Source organism: Vigna umbellata, chromosome 3, assembly GCF_029865625.1.
Source record: "Vigna umbellata cultivar VRB3 chromosome 3, Vumbellata_1.0, whole genome shotgun sequence".
NCBI classification, from domain to species: domain Eukaryota; kingdom Viridiplantae; phylum Streptophyta; class Magnoliopsida; order Fabales; family Fabaceae; genus Vigna; species Vigna umbellata.
In genome coordinates this window covers 50236602-50258324 of record NC_142167.1, presented here as the reverse complement: position 1 = coordinate 50258324, position 21723 = coordinate 50236602, and the positions used below count along the sequence as shown (strand labels likewise).

The window sequence follows — 21723 nt, the reverse complement described above, 5'->3', positions numbered from 1 at the left end:
AAAATCTCTTGGTCTAATTCCTCCATTTTTTTGTTTCTCGGTTTTAACCGATTTGGATATGGAGGAGGTGGAGAATAAGATGAAGAAGAATTTGTAGAAGAATTAGAAGATATTAACCTGGATTTTTCAGTGGTTGATTCAGGTGATGGCTCACTTGATCCTCCATTGTCATTAATTTGTGCTTCTTCTTTCTCTTTATCTTCATCCTCTAGGGCTCCTTCAGGACCTTCTACCTGCTTACCCGTTCTTAAAGTGATAGCATTTACATTTCTCGGGTTGATCACTGTTTGTGCAGGCAGTTTATTTGGTTCCTTAGCCTCTAACTTATCCACCCTCTGAGTCAATTCTTCAATTGATTTCTTTATTTCTGAATTTTGCTCAACTATTGTTTTCATGAAATCTTGCATTGACATTTCAGGCTGAGATTGCTGCCTTTGTTGAGGTGGAACATAAGGTTTTCTGTTCTGCTGATATCTATTGGAGGACGAATCATGATAATTCTGGTATGGTCTATTTCCTCCAATCATGTTTGCAGCAAAAGCTTGAGATGGGTTTTCCACAGTGGTCTCCACCAAGCTAGGACATTCATCAGTATAATGGTTAGTTGAAATGCAAATTCCACACTTCTTAACAATTTGTGGAGTTGAGGTTTTAAACAAACTTGTAATCTCGTCGAGTTTGCTTTCTAGCTTATTCAATCTTTCATCTATCCTCTTTCCATCAACTGCACCATTATCAATTTCATGCACTCCCTTCAACAATGTCACTGAATTTTCTCTTGTGCCATACTGTTGATTGTCTACTGCCTTCCGTTCTATTAGATCTATACCATCTTCTGGTGACCTATCTAAGAAAGATCCTCCGCTTGCAGCATCTGCCCATGACCTATCAGTAGGACTTAAGCCTTCATAAAAGCTTAGAATAAAATCTTCCATTTGGAGTTGAGGGCATGAAGAGCATAGTTTCTTGAATCTTTCCCAATATTCACTAAGATTCTCTCTATCTCTCTGTCTTATATCTTGAATTTCTCTGCGGATAGCTGACAATCTAGATGCAGGAAAATACTTCTCAAGAAAGAGTCTTTCAATAGTTTCCCAATTTGTAATCCGTGCAGAGAGATAATACCACCAATCTTGAGCTGCGCCTTGAAGAGTAAAAGGAAAAGCTCTCATTTTAAGGCTCTCTATTGTGATCCTGGGAGATCTAAAGTTTTCACACAACATGTGAAATTGTCTCAAGTGTTTGTGTGGATTCTCCCTTGATAACCCATTGAACTTTGGTAAGGCATTTAACAAGTCAGGTCTCAGCTCCCACTCCTCATTAGGATATTCAATGTTACTTCGGATAGCTGTATTGTGGGAGGTGGCTAACTGTCTGATGGTTCTTTGTGCCATATTGTTTGGGCTAGGATCAGGTAAAGGATTGGATGGTATGTTTGTGATTGGAGATAATGAAGGTGGAATGACTTCAGTTGTAGGAAGTGTTCCTTCAGTAGAACACCCAAATTTCAATCTTCTCCGCAGCTTACGCAAATTCCTTTCGACTTCCGGGTTAATTTGATAGAATTCTCCCGGGTTAGCTCTGGTCATGCACTACGTAATCTTCTTGAAGTTGTTTCTCTTGACTTCTCTTTTTCTTTTGTTCTTGCTTTAGAGAAAGATTTCAAATAAGAGAAAAGAGAGACTTGTTGGATCCACTCCTAGGAAAGAGAGGTGCGTCACAATGGACAACTTAAGTACCAAGTCTTTCCTAGCCAGAGTGTATTCAAACTAGCCTCAAGTTTTTCTCAAGAGAAATTTTTAATAAAAACAAGAACAAAGAATTTTTTTTTTTTTTTTAATAAAGAATGACTAAAGGCTACAAAATAACTCAAATTAAATTAAATGTATGTGCGTAAAATAAATAAAGATAAAATAAAGATAAAATAAAAATAAAAATAAAAATAAAAATAAGAATTAAATATTCAAAATACTAACCGTATTCCCCGGCAACGGCGCCAAATTTGATAAGCCGTCGTTGAAGCTATCAAATTAATACTACTTTTCAAGGCAACTTCAGTATTGCCAAGTAGTATTCAAGAAAGTAGACAGGGTTGAAGTAACCCTGAGTCGTCTCCCAACGAACACGGAATTGCTTTTGAATATCTGTGATTCTTACGAATGCTATGCAATGCTTATGAATAAAAGTAATGGCTGAAGAGTGTTTAAAGAATAAATAAGAACAGTTACGATGAATTAGGCTTATTCCACTGCTTTTCCAAGATAGATTCATCATTGGTTATTCACGAATAATTGTTCAATTGATTATTGTTTAAGTTTCAAATTAATTAAAGTACATTCTTAATTAATTTGAGGGCGATCATGCATTTAACTAAAGTAAATTCTCAATCAAATGCAAAACCTTTCTAGATTATTCACAATAAATTCAACCAAAGTACATTCTCAATCAAATTCTATTGTGTTTAATCATGTCTATTCTTAAATCTCCTAACCAAATTAAAAGCTAATCAATCAAAGTAAATTCTCAATTTATTATAGTTGAAATTATTACTAATCAATCAAAGTACATTCTCAATTGATAGTAAAAACCATTTAATCATATGAAAGTTCCTAAATTAAATCAAAGTAGATTCTCAATTTAAACCTAGAAACCCTAAAACTCATATAATCAATATGCATGTAGATTGAAACATATTATGATGCAAAAATCTTTGCTTTTAACAAGATAGAGAGATGAAAGACATAGAGAGAGAACAACTTAAATAAATAATCAAAATAAACAATTGCATTAACTTAACCTAACCTCAGAATCCATCAAGGAATTACAGCAGAATAGCCCTAGATGCTTAGCTCTCCATGAATGGAGTTGAATACAAGATGAAAGAAAAGTGAGAGGAGTATGAGAGAATGAATGAAGTGAAGTCCCCGGGTCTCTTTATATAGGGCTTGATTGGGCTTGGACTCTGAGTATTCAGTTGATAGAATCTTTTATCTTATATCTTCCAAATAACTAAAAGATTTAGATAATTATAACATTATTTGGAAGATATTTTCGGTTGATATTCCCAAATTAAATTAATTCAACAACTGAATTTTATCTTTTAACTTTTCTGAATTTCCAAAATTGCACAAATGCCCTGAAATTTTCTCTATCTGCGCTTTAGCCCCAACTGAATTCTCCAAAATTGCACCAGAACCCCTGTTGACCAGCTTTGACCAGACTTAAGCAGTGTTGACCAGCTTTGACTGAGAAAGGGCGCGCCCAATGTGAGCTCGCCACGTGTCAGCCCTTTCCCACCCAAAATTAGGGTTTTGCAAATTGGGGGAAAGGGCTTGCCGCTGCCGCGAAAGAGAGAACCCATTCTTCCCTGTGCGAGACCATGGAGGCTTCGGCCTACTGGATTGTTTGGTTTCTTTTCTTGCAGGTCTGGCTTTGATGCAGGTTCCATGGTGCTATGGTAATGGTGGATGGAGATTGGCGTTGATGGAGGCGCGATTAGGTTCCGAGAAGCTTGCGGGACGCGGCGGTCATGGAGAACTCGCGTCTGGTCTTAATGGTGATGAGCGTGAATGGTGGTGGCTATCCGGCGAGAAAGGAGAAGCTTTGCTGCCGCGGCGGCTGGCGTGGAGTGCGTTGAAGGTTGACAGCGGCCTGGGTTTGGTGGCGGCGCGGCTGCTGTGCGTGACGATTTCGAAGGAGACGAATCGGAACTTCGGCGATGGTGGACGTGGTGGCTTCGAACCCTTGCGCGAAGGAAGATGAAGATGGCGCGGCAAAAGTATGGTGGTGCGCGATGTTGCGACGCGGCAGAGGTTGAAGAAATCGCAACTTCGGAGGAGACGAATGGTGCTCCGACGATGGTGGCGGCGCGGTTGATTTCGAGAAGGGAGAAGATGAACGGAGGTCGCGGCGTGGTGGCGACGGCGGCACGGCAGTGGCTGTCCGGTGACGGAGCGGCACGGCGGACGTTGACGGCGGAACGGCAGTGGCGGCTAGGGTTTGGATTAGGGTTTTTCTTTGGAGAAGATGATGCTGTTAGGGCTGAGGTGTCATGGGTGGTGATGTGGCAAAACCTGATTGGCTCACTGATTAGTGCAAGGATGACTGATGTGGCATTATCTGGACGGTTTGATATGTTTGTGGAGGATTGCCACGTGGCATGATCTGGTGAAATTTGGCTTAGGAGGGATGTGTATAGGAAACTTAGGGAGGTGTAGTAGAAATGGCTTAGTGTTTGGGCTTGGTTGTTGGCCTGTTTTCGAAATAGGTGTGTATGTAGGGATTTTAGGAGGTGCAAGGGTAAAAGTTGTCTGTTTGGCCCATCTGTACATTATTTTCCAAATAAAACCTGATTTTGGGCCTTGAATTGCCATTTGAACCAATAAAACTTATATTCTCAGCTGCACAAATAAACATTAGAACATCCAAGAATAATTTATGCGCTAAAACTTACTTTTTACGTCTCTTTCTTTCCCAAACCCAATAATTCCAATCATCACAAATTCACTTAAAATCAACCATTTAAACACAATTATCCCATCAAAATTTTAATTTTTCAAACATAAATGTGGGCATAAATATGCACTCATCAGTGTGCTGTTTGATTCGGGGGCGACACACTCCTTCATCTCGAAGGCGTGCGTTGATAAGTTGGGGATAGTTGAGAGCGAGATGCAGTTTGACTTGGTGGTGTCAACCCCAGCAGCTGGAGAGATTAGGACATCTATTGTGTGCGTTAGATGTCCTATTGAGGTAGAAGGGCATAGATACAAGGTAAACCTTATATGTTTGCCTCTCAAAGACTTAGAAGTAATTTTGGGAATGGATTGGCTGAATACCAATCGCATTCTCATAGATTGTGGGGCTAAGGAGTTAATTTTTCCAGAAGAAAATGAAGAAGAGTTGGGTGTGACGCTCGATCAGTTGAAGGAAGATATAATGGAAGGCGCTAGTTGCTTTTTGATCATGACTCACGCGGATAATGAGTCTGAAGGTTTTGAACGGGCGTACTCTAAGTGGAGGGAAGCACGTTCGGTGGTGGATGAATTTCCGGACGTCTTCCCGGATGAGGTGCCTGGATTGCCTCCCGTTCGTGAAGTGGAATTCACAATTGACTTAGTGACCACGGCAGCACCAATCTCAGTTCAACCGTATAGGATGGCTCCAGCAGAATTGATTGAACTCAAAAAGCAAATTGAGGACTTAATGGACAAGAAATTCATCCGGCCAAGTGTATCACCATGGGGAGCGCCTGTGTTATAGGTGAAGAAGAAGGATGGCAGCTCTCGGCTATGCATTGACTATCGTCAATTGAATAAGCTGACCATCAAAAACAAGTACCCTCTGCCACGGATTGATGATCTATTGGATCAATTACATGGAGCGAGTGTCTTCTCAAAGATTGATCTAAGATCGGGATACCATCAGATTCGGGTTAAGGAAGGAGACATTCAGAAGACGGCCTTTCGTTCACGTTATGGACATTACGAGTACGTGGTCATGCCGTTCGGTGTGACGAACGCTCCAGCAGTCTTCATGGACTATATGAACAGGATTTTCAGGCCGTACTTGGACAAGTTTGTGGTGGTGTTCATTGACGATATTCTCATCTACTCCAAGAGCTGCGAAGAACATGAAGAGCACTTAAGGTTGGTACTTGGAGTGTTGAGAGAAAAAGAGTTGTACGCTAAGTTATCCAAATGTGAATTCTGGATGGAGGAAGTGCAGTTCTTGGGTCACGTTGTGTCCGCTGGTGGGATTTCAGTTGATCCGGCCAAGGTGCGAGCGGTATTGGAATGGGAAAGCCCACGTTCGGTAACAGAAGTTAGAAGCTTTGTGGGACTCGCTGGCTACTATAGGCTGACCAGGAAAGATCACCCGTTCGCTTGGACCGATCGGTGTGAATCCAGCTTTCAAGAGTTGAAACAGAAGTTGACGAGCGCCCTAGTTTTGGTGATTCCGGACACGGCCAAACCTTTTGAAGTATACTGTGATGCGTCTCTACAAGGTTTGGGCTGTGTATTGATGCAAGGCAAACGAGTGGTGGCGTACGCCTCTCGACAATTGAAAATACATGAGAGGAATTATCCGACGCACGACCTGGAGCTGGCAGCGGTCGTTTTTGCTTTAAAGATTTGGAGGCACTACTTGTATGGATCCGTTTTCCAAGTCTTCAGTGATCATAAGAGTCTCAAGTACCTCTTTGATCAAAAGGAATTGAATATGAGGCAGCGGAGGTGGCTGGAATTCCTAAAGGATTATGATTTTGAGTTACTGTATCATCCTGGAAAAGCGAACGTTGTGGCGGATGCATTAAGCAGAAAGGTGGTACATGTCTCGTCTATGATGGTGCGTGAGTTGAGCTTAGTGGAGAATTTTAGAGACCTAAGGTTACAGTTCGAGTTGGAGCCGAACGGCATTAGATGCTGCAACTTTAGAATAGCGAGTGACGTGTTCGACCGAATCAGAATGAAGCAAAGGGAAGATGAAGATTTGGTATTGATCTTAAACACGCTCGGTACAGATAAGGCTAAGCATTTCAACACCGGGACGGACGGTCTTCTACGTTATATGAATAGGACGTGCGTTCCGAATGATGGAGAACTAAAGAGAATTATACTGGAAGAAGGACATCACAGCCGCCTTAGCATGCATCCTGGCATGACTAAGATGTATCAGGATCTTAAGAAATCGTTCTGGTGGCCAGGGTTGAAGAGTGATGTCGCACGTTTTGTGGCATCATGCTTAACTTGTCAACGTGCAAAAGCTGAGTACTAAAGACCGGGCGGCCTACTACAACCTTTGGAGATTCCCGAATGGAAGTGGGACAGCATTTCAATGGACTTCGTGACTCATTTGCCTCGCACAGTCAAGAATCACGATTCCATTTGGGTGATAGTGGATCGTTTAACGAAGAGTGCTCACTTCCTAGCGGTCAACTTGAAGATGTCATTGACTAACTTGGCAAAGCTCTACATCAAAGAGATCGTTCGTCTGCATGGAGTGCCGTCCAGCATCATCTCTGACCGAGACACAAGATTCACCTCTCGGTTTTGGCAGTCGTTGCAAAGCGAACTGGGCAGCAAACTCCAAATGAGTTCAGCGTACCATCCTCAGACGGACGGTCGATCCGAGAGAACGATTCAGACGCTCGAGGACTTATTGAGGACGTGCGTACTCGATCACATGGGCGTTTGGGATGAGATACTGTCGTTAGTAGAATTCACCTACAACAATAGCTTCCAGTCCAGCATTGGAATGGCTCCCTTCGAAGCACTTTACGGACGTAAATGCCGCACGCCACTTTGCTGGTTTCAAGAAGGAGAGAATGTATTAACGGGACCGGAGCTCATTCAACAAACGACCGAAAAGGTGAGGTTAATTCAAGAGAGGCTGAAGATGTCTAGAAGCAGGCAGAAGTCATATGCAGATAAGAGGAGAAGGCCATTAGAGTTCAAAGCTGGCGATCACATTTTCCTTCGGCTGAATCCAACTACTGGAGTAGGCCGAGCGTTACGACCAAAGAAGTTATCTCCAAAGTTCATTGGGCCGTATCAGATCATGAGGAAGATTGGACCGGTTGCGTACGAGCTAGCTTTACCTCCACAATTGTCCAACCTTCATCCGGTGTTTCACGTCTCTCAACTCTGAAAGTACGTAGCTGATCCCTCGCACATATTGGAGCTAGAGGACGTTCGTCTTCGACAAGACCGAACGCTAGAGATGAAGCCGATTCGTGTTGAAGACGTCCGTACCAAGTTATACAAGGGAAAGGACGTTCGTTTGGTGAAAGTGGTATGGGATGAAAAGACGGGCGACTCTACATGGGAAGTTGAAGATGCCATGAAGGACTTATACCCTCATCTATTTACTGGTAAGATTTAATTTTCGAGGACGAAAATTTTTGTAGTTAGGGGGATTGTCACGTCCCATTTATTACGGTGATGAGTCACCACTCTGCTCCCATAAATGCGCCGTGCCACGTGTTCTGAGCATTTAAAATCCACCCTCAGAGCCTTGCATGCACGCCACTTGTCAAAGTGGAAGTTTCTGAAGTGAATGATGGGGTGCAGGTGTCAACCAGAGAGACGTTCGTTCGTCTGGAAGTGGGATTTGATCAAAAGTAAAATTTTTGGAAAAGCTCCCACTCTCTACGCGCACCTTCTCCCCTTCCAAATCTCAGATTTTCACTTCTCCTCCTTCTCACTAGAACCCCCATCTTCTCTCTACCGTAACTCACCATCCTCTTCTGCGATTACGTTTCAGAGACCGCAGAAACGTCCCCTGCACCGTGAGCTTCACCTTGAACCGAACCATTTCCAGTTCTGGTAAGTTTCACTTGGACACTCGTTTCTGGAATTTCTGCAAACCGTATTCAGCTGCATGCACGGGTGAAAAATAAGGCTTTATGTTTTCGTTTGGTTAGTTATAGTTTGAGGGATTAAGAGAACCGTTGAGAGAGAACCATATTTGGAAGAGTCAAGATCATTCACTCTTTGAACGTTCACCCCAATCCGGGTAAGGGAAGCTTATTAGATTTAATTCTTGTGATGTGTGTTGTTGCATGATTGTTCTGTAATGTTGCACTATGTTGGATGAAAGTTATATGAATTTTTGATTAAGTATGATTTATGATATCAAATTTTAGTATATGATTTTGATGATGAGATAATGAAATGAAAATGTATGATTTGTACTATGATATGAGGAATTTAATGCATGAAAGTTTATACTGGAAAATATGGTTACTGTATGTTGAATTTGAATATGAAAATCCTATGAAAATGAACGTTCGTTATCGAAACGGTCTTTGACCGTTCGGTAGTCTTAGTAAATTCTTTGAAGTATTTGAACCCTTTCATTTGGAAAGGATTTCCCTTTGAGGACGAACGCCCTCTTACACATAATTTACGTTTGAGCGTTCGGCCAAACGTAGACCTCAGGAGTGTTGTGTGAGGAATTGAGAAGCTTGAGAATCTACCTTTATACACTTAGTCAAATTGTTAAAACATGAACTTTAAGTATCCCATCTTATGAAAAATCCAAATTTCTATGATTTTGAATCAGCGAATAAGTTTAGACTCAAAAGCGTACGTCCTAAGTGGCGCTCGGTCTTATACCGAACGCTCGTCCTAAAAGTGTAAATGATAAGTAGCGCTCGGTCCTATACCAAACACTCTTTCTTCCCGAAATCGCCAACGAGCGGAAATAGCGTTCGTCTTGAATTTTCATAACGTTCGTCCTGAATTGTAATAGCGTTCGTCCATAAACTCAAATTAGCGTTCGTCCATAAACTCAAATTAACGTTCGTCCTAAACTTCAATAAAATTTCGTACCGCGTTCGGTCATCTACTGGCAAGTGGTTATTCCAACTAAATGGTACTTAGTACATTTAGTACTCTTGTTTTTCTTCATTCAGTTGAATTGAATCCTGGAATCTTGAATCATTCTAAGTATAATTTAAATTGTTCTAGAATCAGTTCATTTAACTGATTCAAATTTTAATAACGTTCGTCATGAAAGCTGAGTCAGCTTTATTCCTTCAGTCTTGTTCTTGACGTTCGTCCTCGTTATGAAGAGGATTGAACGCTCGTCTTTTTATGAAAGTGGAACTAAGAATGAAAGTGTGAATAAGAGGAAAGATTAAGATGTGCGAATGGTGTAAGAGATGAAATTATGATTGTTGAATTTGAACGAGCGTTCCAGGGAGGAACGACTCTTGGTTGGAAATTGAGAATTGTAAAGTATGAATGTGGTAAGCTTAGCTGGCGGGTCATCCTGATATTCCGTGAGTGCTCGTTCTCAAGTAGAGAGGAGCATGTCATGTGTGGGAATGGCAGGAGGTCTTAGTCCATAACTGTAACTTGGACAGAACGGACTAACCTCAGGTGGCAGCTGACGAGTATTCCAGCTCTTCCACCTGGGTGCACGGACGTCGTAGCTACACAGAATTCATACAGTCCGGACGGTCGGTCTAGTATCAGGATTTTGATTGAGTTAATGGATGAATTGAACGTATGTGTTGTGATTCATTTGATGTATTTGATATGTATGAAATGTATGTTTGACTTGAATTAAATTCAATAAGCTTACCCTTGCATTTTCCATTGTGTTGTCTGTATATGTATATCCGTCTTGTCCTTGCAATGATCATCCGTGTGGATGTGAGCAGAAGGAGATGCTTCTCTGGAGCAAACGCTTGAAGAGGAAATTTTAGCTGAGGAGAATCTTGTAGAGGTAGAAGTGAAGGCCGAACTTTAAAGGCGTTCGGTTTTAGTTAGTGTATTTAGGATAACGGGCCGCTTGTGAGCGAGCGCCCTTTTGCTGGATGTAAATACTTGGACGTTCGGTATTTTATTTTGTAAACCGTTCGTCCTCATTGTTTTGTAAACGCTCGTAACTTGTGTGTGCAGGTAAGGCCGTTCGGTCATTCGCGAATTTAACCCCTCTTATTTTAGGACTGTTTTGCCATATTAATACATGTGATTATTCTAAGTATATAGTTGATGACTGTATAATTTTGGGATGTTACAGTGGCCACCAAACAAGTGTGACTACGATCAATGTCCCTGGGGAGAAGCAGGAATTATGAATCTGGTGTTTGTGCATTTCCTTTGATATTTACTATTTACCATCATTCATATTTTCATCATCTTACCAATGAATCTATGTTTTGTGTTTTCACCTTCTGCAGGACTTGTATAACAGCATTCTGATAAATGCCGTTAAGGGTACGTATGTTTCTTTTTCTTCACTCAAAGTATTACTTATCATTTCTAATTCTTGTAAACTTTGGCAGCTTTTAATCGCCTAAGGATCAGATTAGGAGGTTCACTGGAAGATCAGATTGTATACCAATTCGGAGAACAAGAGGAATGCCCCGTTGTGGAAAAGCAAAGTGATGGTCTCTTTGATTTCAGCAAAGGATGCCTTCCCAGAAAGAGATGGGATGAAGTTAATGAATTTCTTAACAAAACTGGGTATTAATTTAACACCCTTTTTCTCAATTTCATTATACATGTTACTGAGTAATCTCACATGTTGTTTTTCTCTTTTTCAGAGCGAAATTCACTTTTGGGTTGAATGCCCTGATTGGAAAGGAAAATTCTAAGGAGGACAAGGAAAACTGGGTAGGAGACTGGGACCCAACAAATGCCTTAAGTCTCATGGAGTACTCAATTTCAAAAGGATACAAAATAGATTCATATGAATTAGGTAGCTAAAACCTTTGCAATGGCAGCTTTGAATTACATACAAAATAGGTCCATAAGTTATTTTAATATTTTCTTTGATTCATTATCATGGTGCTTATCAGGAAATGAGTTATGCTCTGGTGGGGTAGCTGCCAAAATAGACAGTGTTCAATATGCTAAAGACATCACTCAACTCAGAAATTTAGTTAATATGCTATACCAAAATGCCAATACAAGGCCAAAGGTGCTTGGCCCTGCAGGTTTCTACAGTAAGGAATGGTTTGATAGCTTCTTAGAGAATGTTGGACATGGTGTGGTTGATGGAGTGACCCACCACATTTACAACCTTGGTCCTGGTATTTGTATATATATATAGATTCTCCTATCTAGTCTTGTCTAATAATAATATATACATAGATTTCTTTTGTGATTGTTTTCTAACTAACCATTAATCTAATGAAGGTAATGACAAGGATCTCATTAACAAGATTCAAGACCCATATTATTTGAGCAAAGTTGCTCAAACATTCAAAGATGTTTCAGAATCAGTCAATGTATTCACTCCAAGGGCAGGAGCATGGGTTGGGGAATCTGGTGGAGCTTATAACAGTGGTGGCAAAGATGTGTCAAATACTTTTGTTGATGGCTTTTGGTCTGTCTAATGTCAACCAATTCTGTTCTTTTCTTCTTTGTTTTTTTCATCGACATGTTAAATCAATGTGTTTTGAATGAATAACTAGGTACTTGGACCAGCTTGGCATGACAGCAGCCTTCAACCACAAGGTTTATTGCAGACAAGCACTAATTGGAGGAAACTACGCTATGCTAAACACCACAACCTTCATTCCTAACCCAGATTATTATGGGTAACTCATCATATAATGATCAAGATTTTAAACTAATCATGCAGAATAATATAATGATCAAGGTATAACAGTTTGATTGTCTCTTTTTGTTTTGTTCAGAGCACTTTTGTGGCATCGGCTTATGGGAAGAAATGTGCTTTCTGTTTCTCATGAAGGATCTTCATTTTTGCGTGTATATGGTCATTGTTCAAAGAAAGGGGTAATGATTGACAGAAAACAGTAACAAATTGAAAGCAAAAAGTTTGTATATCCTGTTACTGAATGACATTTGTTGTTGACCTTGGTTTCTTGTGGTTGATTTTTTCAGCATGGCATCACAGTGCTGCTCATAAACATGTCCAATTCCACAACTTTCAGAGTATCCCTGGTGAATGACATGAACACAGATAAAGAAGTAGGATCATCAGACGCAATGAGGGAAGAGTACCATTTGACTCCAAAAGATGGCAACATTCAAAGTGAGGTGGTGCTGTTGAATGGAACTCCACTAAAGCTCACACAGTCTTTAGACATCCCAGAGATGAATCCAAAGCTGGTTGATCCATCTTCCACAGTCAAAGTGAAGCCTCATTCCATTGTTTTTGTGCATAGCAAGAGTTTCCATGCACCAGCATGTAGTTAAGTAGCATGCACATACTTGTTCATAGGATCTTAGTCCCTTTAAATTTGGGTTTTTCTTTAGGGTTTTCCTAGGATCTTAGTCCCTTTAAATTTAGTATCTACTAGGGTTTCTTTTTCCTAGTTTTAAAATTAATTTCTTTATGTTTCTTTCATTTCTATCAGTTTTTTGGAATTCACCTTATCCATTCTCTTTATTGCCATAAACAGATATTTCAAATTATAAATATATATATATATATATATATATATATATATATATATATATATATATATAACTTCGTCTTATTTTTGCACTAGAGAGAAAATGGAAGAAAGGAAATAATGTACGAGAAAATTAATTAAATGATCGTGTTATATCATTTGTGTTGATCACGTAATTACTTAGTTCAACATCTAATTATGAGGTTATATATAATATTTTTATAATTTGGTCAATATTATGTGTAAAGCTCTATTACAATATATTATTATAAAATGGAGGTTATATCATCATGTGACAAGATTATATCATTTTCTTAGAAAAAATCTTAATTTAAACAAACAAATAATTGTTGTACTCATTATTATTTAGTTATTGTTGTCATTCATGATTTAAATATTCTAAATTAATTAATACAATTGGTTGATAATACAATAATTATATGATTAAGTACTGATAGTAATAGAAATATGTTGATTTCAATAAATTTAATTAACAACTATTTTAGGCACATGCATCTCAAAATTTGAATGTATGACTAAAGTATAAATGTTTTCTAATTTTCATTAATAAAAATGGATAAGTATAGGAATAATTGTAACAATCTAATAAGCGATATCGTGATGAGGAATCAAAGTCTAGGGTCATGATCATAGGAAGTGGTTTGTTTAATTATATAATGAAATGAAAGATGAAAATGAGTTTCAAGAAGAAATATTTTATTAGATGTTTCTAAGTGTTATATAATATAGGAAACCCAGTCTTGGAGTTCATCTTTTGACACTCTAATGATAATTCATTCTCAAATAGAGAGGGGTGAGACATCTAATGATAGTAGCCAAAGGTCCTAGTCTAGAGGCTTTACCTTGACCTAAAACGAGTGGTAACAGACTAATCTTGTATATTATATCCTGATAGTCAAGTATAAGTTTGTTGTATGATGATTAGGATATAATGTTTATATTATCGGAAGTGTAATATATGATATAATGTTATTCTATTATGATAAACTGTATTATTACTAGATCTTGTCTTTATGAAAGCTTTAGTTTTATTTAATTGTTCTATAATTTATAAAATTCTTTATTTTATTATACTATTAAAATAGAATGTGACACTTTAAAATTTTAACTCCATTGTCATTATTTATTTAATGTATAGTTCATATATTACTTTTAAATAAAATAGAAATTTAAGTGTTATTTTGTTAAAATATAAAAATATGAATTTTATATATTAAAATTTTTAAAAAAAAGTATAAGAGTGTAATTTAAGAAGTTGTGAAATGAGCTAAAATACAATTTCTCTCTAAAAGTTAACATGTTTCTCTTGAACATAATTATTTCCTCTCTTCAACAACTATTGCTTAAATAATAGTATATTGTTTTCAAATAGATTAACAAACTATCATTTAATCAAGTGTCAGATGACAGAGTGAACAGAGATAGAAGGCTTGAGAAAATTGATCCTTTGTATGATTTGCAAAATAAGAATGGAACCTGATCCTTCTGGTTCCATTGCTTTATCCAATTTTTGTTTTCCCTGAAATTGAGATGCAGTGAATCAAATTAGTTTCACCGTCACATGTCAAGTTGCAGCAAGAGATGCTTAGTACTACTGGAGAAATGCAAGAACATGAAGCATCTCAAGCAGGCTCATGCACAGGTATTCACCACTGGTCTTCACACCAACACCTTTGCCCTAAGCAGGCTTTTGGCTTTCTGCTCCCATCCTCATCAGGGAAGCCTCATCTATGCATGCAGACTCTTCCAACTCATTCACCACCCCACTCTTTGCATATGTAACACTCTCATCAAAACTTTCCTCCTCAAAGCCAAGTTCTATGCCTCCCTTCATGTCTTCACCAAGATGCTGCAAAGTGGTCTGTGCCCAGACAACTACATCATCCCTTATGTCTTGAAGGCCTGTGCAGCCCTTCATAGTTGTTCTTTGGGACAAATGGTTCATGGGTACAGTTCAAAATCGGGTCTTGTATATGATATTTTTGTGGGTAATAGTTTGATGGCAATGTATTCTGTGTGTGGGGATGTTGTAGCTGCCCGGTACGTGTTTGATGAAATTCCTAGGTTGAGTGCAGTGTCTTGGAGTGTGATGATCTCGGGGTATGCAAAGGTGGGTGATGTGGATTCAGCTAGGTTGTTCTTTGATGAAGCACCTGAGAAAGATAGGGGAATTTGGGGTGCCATGATTTCTGGGTATGTGCAAAATAGTTGCTTCAAGGCAGGACTTTATTTATTTCGTTTGTTGCAGTTGACTGAAGTGGTGCCCGATGAATCTATATGTGTGAGCATTCTTTCTGCTTGTGCTCATTTGGGGGCTTTGGATATTGGCATTTGGATTCATAGATACCTGAAACGAGCAGCGTTGCCATTGAGCATTCGTTTAAGTACTAGTTTGTTAGACATGTATGCCAAATGTGGGAATTTGGACTTGGCTAAAAGATTGTTCGATTTGATGCCGCAGAGAGACATTGTGTGTTGGAATGCCATGATTTCTGGCATGGCTATTCATGGAGATGGAGCAAGTGCACTCAATCTGTTTTCAGATATGAAAAAGGCTGGTATAAAGCCGGATGACATAACGTTCATTGCAGTTTTCACGGCTTGTAGTTATTCAGGAATGGCACATGAAGGTTTGCAGTTGCTATATAAGATGTGTAGTGTGTACAAAATCGAGCCCAAGAGTGAACATTATAGTTGTCTAGTTGACTTGTTAAGCAGAGCCGGGCATTTTGAAGAAGCTATGGTTATGTTGAGAAGAATAAGCAGCTCAGGGAATGTCTCAGAAGAGACATTGGCTTGGAGAGCCTTTCTGAGTGCATGCTGCAACCATGGACAAGCCCAACTAGCCGAACGTGCAGCCGAAAGACTCCTACGGTTGCAGAATCATAGTGGGGTCTATGTTTTGCTTTCTAATGTATATTCAGCATCTGGGAAGCACAGTGACGCGAGAAGGGTGAGGGATATGATGAGAAACAAAAGGGTGGACAAGGTACCAGGGAGTAGCTCTGTGGAGATTGGTGGGGTTGTGAGTGAGTTCATTGCTGGCGAAGAAACGCATCCAATGATGAAAGAAATACACTCAGTTTTGGAGAAAATGCATCTGCAGTTAGATTAGAATCGTTAGATTATAAATTAAATAATTTCGACCATTTCCTTTAGCTGGATGACTTATTTGGAACATCAAGTATAGTGTTCCATCAACAACTTCTAAGTCTGGTCGTTTAACTCAGGGAACAGGGATGTTGGAGTTGAATTTTGAAATTGAAATACTCATTAGACTAAAGAAAAAGAAGTAAATTCATTTGTGAAATTTATAGATCCATTACACTTATGTAGTTAAATTCAATATAATACCCATTTTTGGTCCTATAACTTAAGTTTTAATTTCTACCAAAAACATATCACATTAGAAATTTATCAAAACAATCTTTAAAATGTTCTTTTAAACTTTGTTTCAGATTAGTTTTTCTTTAAAAAAAAACTTTAGGTTTTGCATATGTTTAGATAACTTAATAAAATTATGCAATCAGAAAAAAAAATTATTACATTAGGTTAATACATAATGATATTTTTAAGCTTAGGCAGCTTAATCCAGACTATACTTTCCTGTTCTGAGTATATGCCAAAATGAAGCAAATGCTCTCATTAGAGTCCAACAGGGATTCAGTAATATTCTTTTACTGAAAAAATATGCAATATCATTCTTCAATTTTGAAGCTGATAACAAGAGTTCATGACTATATATTACAACTTGTTGGAAACGTGGAAAGCTCTTAAAACTAAAAAAGACTGTTTATTACCACAAGACAGATTAGACAAAATTGAATTACCTATGTGGGTATTTCATTGAGGTAATTAGAGGAACAAGATTTTTTCAATAATTATACAAGTACAGTTCCTGAAAAATTATAAATATTTAGAGCTTTTATTAAGCAAGGAAGTCTGAATCAGAAACTTCAAGCACTTTATGAAAACCAATGGGGTTGACACCAGGCCGGAATGCATTTCCTTCGAGGTACCTGCCAAGAGCATATAAAATTTCTCAGTTCTTAGAACAATATAATGTGATCTGCACAACTTCATTGGAAACTCACATTTCTTTCAAAAATAGATGCTTATAAAAGGGATCGGGAATTCTCCCTGAAAACTGATTGTGATCCAAGTACCTGAAATAGAGAAAAAAATCTTGAAATTGTTAAAAACTTCACAGAGATGACAATTGAGTTTCATGGAAGTATCTGAGAACATATTTATCAATCTTACTAACAAAATGGAAAGGAAAGGAAAGTTCAAATTTCCATTTTCTACAGAAAATTAGAATTCTGAGCCAAGTGTTTGTAGTATTGAAGCGCACAGCAGCATATTAAAGACCATAGTTTTCCAGCGAGAATAAATAAATGAAAGCAAGTAAAGCATGTGTTTCTAGTTCTTAAATTGCATTTAGAGAACTCAATGCCTAAAGGACAAGGTTTATAAGTTTCAAAATCAAAAAGGGTAAACATACACTCACATCAATTTCTATATGACTTATATACTCGTATGTTTAAAAATAGCCCAGCCATTGAATTTTGTGATATATCCGGTTACAATACAAAAAACTCTTTTTGTCGGTAAACCAATAGAACAGCAACAATAACTTTATCCCAGCAGGTGAAGTTAGCTATGTAGATCACATGATGCTCTTGAATTCAGTGAACAACCAAATTATATAAACTAATAAACTTTACTATTATCCATCTTCTTACAGGCTTCTTTTACTTCAATAACTAAAATTCTACACAATAAGTCAAATTTGTTCGAACAGTTAATTTTCTAATTCTTCCATGCTAAATATAAATCCTTATCTAGCACTGAAAAACTTTGGACATAGCTATCCCATATTTCTTTGATATCGTGATCTGTAGCAGTAACTTAGAAATTCTCTTGATCTTTAATAAATCTTGGTCCAAAATTCTTGATTTCTTTTACCTACTTCTGGCAAGCTTATTATATATATGCTCTTTATTTATTCTTTGTCCCAATATCAAGCTAAAACTCTGCAACCGCTTTGAATAGTGCCTCATTCACAACTTTCACTACCTCATTTCTATGTTTCCAAAATCTTGCCCAATTTTTAGTATTATTGGACTCGTGTAAATCCTTAAAACACTCTTTTATTTCTTTCCTCGAACACTTATGTTCCACCACCAAGATTTCTTATCACTTGGACCAAAACCTTTTAATTCATCAACATATCTTGCCCAATTAACAACATATCTATTTAAATCCCTGCCTACGAGAATCTTTTCCTCTTGAGGAAAACTTTGATCCAAAACATTTACAAAATTTCTCTTTTAAAAGTGGTTATGATCCTACTTGTGGCGCATAAGCAAAAATTAATAATATTATCAGTCTCCAATGTAAATTTTAAGGTAAAATTTAGTCCCGATTCTTTTTACTTCCACCACTTTCCACCAGTAGTAGCAATTTTGTCATCACCTCCAACTTTCTAGTGTACACCAAAGTTTAACTCGTGCAGTGTCTGGATCTATACCTTTTTCTCCAACCCATTTAGTTTCTTGAATACGCATAGTGTTAATCTTTCTCTGAATCATATCATCCACTACCTCCTAAAAGTCACCAATCAAAATAACAAAATTTCAACTACTAAATCTAATAAGGTATTCCAAGACTAGCTTCTCCATTAACATCTGTCCAAAAAAGGTGAGGAATCTTCCTCATTAAAGAATAAGTATATTATAAAATAAAATTAAAAGATATATAAGTAGCAACAAAATACGAAATCAAGAGTTTCATGAAAAATCAAAAACAACTTAGACCTTATTCAATGCACAACACTTCTAATGAAGATTCCAATCAACAAGAGAAAGACAAACTTACAAGTATGTCAATTTAGGAATATGAGCAATGCTAGATGGTATAACTCCTGACATTTTGTTGTAGGATAGGTACCTGCCTCCAACATACAATAATCATGTTATGGAAATTCCATAAATAAGAGACAGATCTTGCAAAAAGGGTAGAATTATTGTAAAGCAATACTGTCTCTCTCTCTCTCACACACATGCTCAAAGGAGGAGGAAGAATGAAAAGTGGTATTAAAGGATAAAAGGAAAAGCAGCACTCACAATATTTCAAGACTGGTTAAGTTAGCAAGTTGTGCAGGTACTCCTCCAGTAAAATAATTATTGTTTAGATATCTGGTTCCACAAAAAAAACGTTAAAATTTAGACAATATTATTTAAAACCAAATGATAATATATTGAGGAAACTAATTCACCAGCATTAACTTACAGATTGCGTAGGGCTGGAAAGCAACCTTCAATACGAATGAGTTCCCTTAAGGTACCCACCAAATGATTGTTACCAGCATCCCTATAAAGTATAACAGTATTAGGAAACATTAAGTACGATAAATAGTGTACTCTGCACTAGAATATTATTAAATTAAAATGCTTTGATTATTACAAGTGCCGAAGATTTTGTAGAGTGCCCAATTCTGGTGGTATTCTTCCGGTTAAACGGTTTTCATGGAGATGAAGATAGCGAAGGTCAGGCAGATTTGCTAGCTCCTAGGGAATTTCTCCCTTAAAATTGTTGAAGCTTAGGTACCTGCAAAAAGATATGACATTACAGTTACAATTCTAAATAAAATGAAAGCAACGATGAAAAAGGGACAAGCAAGCCCAAAGACATTAGGAAGGTAAGAGTTACTCACAGATGTGTTAAACTTTTGAGCTGACCAATTTCTGGAGGAATTGCATCCTGTAGTTTGTTCCACCTCAAATTTCTGGAAGGAAAGAGAGGTAAAAAATGAATCAATATAACATCTTAGAATAATGGTTATAGATGATCAACCACTGCTTAAATAAAAACCCAGTAAAAAGAAAAATCTTCCTAAATAAACATTAGTTGTTAACATAAAAATCTAGTATAAATAATTGTACTGCGTCAAACATAAGTATCAGAACAAAAAATGCAGAGAGAAAGAAAAAGTGAACAGGGATCAGAAAATTCATACAGTATTTTAAGACGCCTCAACCGTCCAATTTGAGGAGGAATAGGCCCTGTCAACTTGTTATTGTGAAGATCACTGCCATAAGTACACAGTGCATCAACTCATAAGAATTTCAAAGGGAGAATCAAAATGGAAGCATTTCAATGATACACATATAGTAATTGTAATTAAAAGCAACAAAGCAAAACAAAATGCAGATGAACTGCAAATGCATTATCTCAACCCATAAATCTCAATCAACCATTTATAATTAATTTCTTTATTATTTTGCATCAAATTAAAAAACACCAACCAAATAAACTCCTCGCTATCCTGCAAACAAATATGAAAAACATACAAACAGAACACAATATTTGGCTTTCAAACATTCAACTCCAACACAACCATAGGCGTTAATCAACACCACATGTTTCTCAACCCGTTAAAGGATCAAAATTAAAGGAAACATAGATTAATGAAAAAATAAAAACTTACAGCCGTGTAAGATCCAGTAAGCTGGTTACAGCAGTAGGAAAAGGTCCGACAATCGACACCGCATACACCTCACTGAAAAATACCAAATCCCAATTACACCAACTTTACAACCTCAAATCTCGTCAGCAACAACTGAACTTAAAAATAAAAAACCTTTATCTTAACAATTCCAAAAAAATGGGACATTTTTTTGCATTTTTCTAAATCAATTGAAAATTGATAAATGATGCTCACAGCTCGGTCACGACACGATAATCACCGACAGTGGAACACGTGACACCAGACCAAGGAGGAAGATCCCCATCACCACAAGGGTCATCACCGACCCACGCATACACCACTCTCCACCCAAGAGAAGCCTTGATCTCGTTCAAAGCCTTAACTGCAAAAAATTCGAGGAAGACATAAACGACTCCGACCCATGACGGGAAAAAGCAAAACTCGACAACCCAATTAACCGAATTGGAGAAAAGTTGAGAGAAAACGACATGGGTAAAGGGACTGAGTTAAGTAGCTAACGTTACCGTCACGCTTTAGGGTCTTGCAGTGCGAAAGGTGGAGAATTGACAGAAGGGTAAAGAAGACGAAGGGTAATGAAGTGAAGGGTGAAGGCGCCATTTTGAGGCCGCTTGGAGAAATCGGTTTTTGTTTATTTTTTGTGTTGTGGGATTGGAATCGTAGATCTGAAGTGTTGTTGGTGTGGTTGAATGAGATGTTTTGCTGTGTGTTGTTGATTCAGATTTTGCAAAGGAGAGAGAAGGTGTGGTGTAGGAATTTGATTTTGGTGATTGATCAATTGAAGTTGAGAGTGAGCGAACGCGGTATCATGTTGGAATCTGAACATCCAACAACACACTCCTTGGCGTCGGCACTGAGGTTTTGATGGTTTTCTTTTCTTTCTTTTGTTTTTCATTGTACAATCTTTTATTATATTATATATTATTATATTACTTTTTATGTTATTGGATTTAGCCTGTTTGGTTTGATTGGTATTGACTATGGCCTTGTATCGGCTTTTGACAGTTAAAATAGCAAAATAGGAGTGGGTTGCCATTTGTCAATTTAGTGTCTTAACCTTAATAACAGTTATATTTAATAAATTAGAAAATTTAATCTCTTTGAACAAGATTCCATGACTTGTATGGACAATAAATGTGTGGTTAAACAGAAATATAAATATTTTTCAAAATTTTAATTAATTAATATATTTAATTAGATAATTTAAAAGTTATTATAATTAAGAATTAAAATTTTATGTGTAAGTATTAATAATTCAAATTATAATATTATTGTGTAGTAATATCTTAAAATATTTTTTATTTTAGCATTT

General features: G+C 37.6%; 1 protein-coding gene and 2 pseudogenes across 2 annotated transcripts in view; 2 read left to right on the top strand and 1 right to left on the bottom strand.

Moving 5' to 3' along the window:
* LOC148202859 (heparanase-like protein 2) overlaps positions 1 to 12861 on the top strand; it is a 32619-nt gene extending 19758 nt beyond the window's left edge. The window contains exons 3-11 of the mRNA XM_088111101.1: positions 10534 to 10596; positions 10694 to 10730; positions 10799 to 10979; positions 11060 to 11214; positions 11315 to 11548; positions 11655 to 11844; positions 11933 to 12058; positions 12158 to 12257; positions 12366 to 12861. Of these exons, the coding sequence (XP_087967227.1) occupies positions 10534 to 10596; positions 10694 to 10730; positions 10799 to 10979; positions 11060 to 11214; positions 11315 to 11548; positions 11655 to 11844; positions 11933 to 12058; positions 12158 to 12257; positions 12366 to 12680 (1401 nt within the window). The 3' untranslated portion in view covers positions 12681 to 12861. The remainder of the gene's footprint in view (positions 1 to 10533; positions 10597 to 10693; positions 10731 to 10798; positions 10980 to 11059; positions 11215 to 11314; positions 11549 to 11654; positions 11845 to 11932; positions 12059 to 12157; positions 12258 to 12365) is intronic.
* A 1340-nt stretch (positions 12862 to 14201) lies between these two features.
* On the top strand, positions 14202 to 16273 carry LOC148202858 (pentatricopeptide repeat-containing protein At2g22410, mitochondrial pseudogene; annotated as a pseudogene).
* Positions 16274 to 16991: 718 nt separating this feature from the next.
* LOC148202857 (uncharacterized) lies at positions 16992 to 21300 on the bottom strand (annotated as a pseudogene). Its single transcript, XR_015785275.1, has 10 exons — positions 20918 to 21300; positions 20628 to 20775; positions 20394 to 20465; positions 19923 to 19994; positions 19620 to 19691; positions 19370 to 19513; positions 19196 to 19276; positions 19030 to 19101; positions 18782 to 18853; positions 16992 to 17067 (listed from the first exon to the last, which is right to left on the bottom strand). The product of XR_015785275.1 is annotated as an uncharacterized LOC148202857 (transcript).
* Between the last annotated feature and the right edge of the window lie 423 nt (positions 21301 to 21723).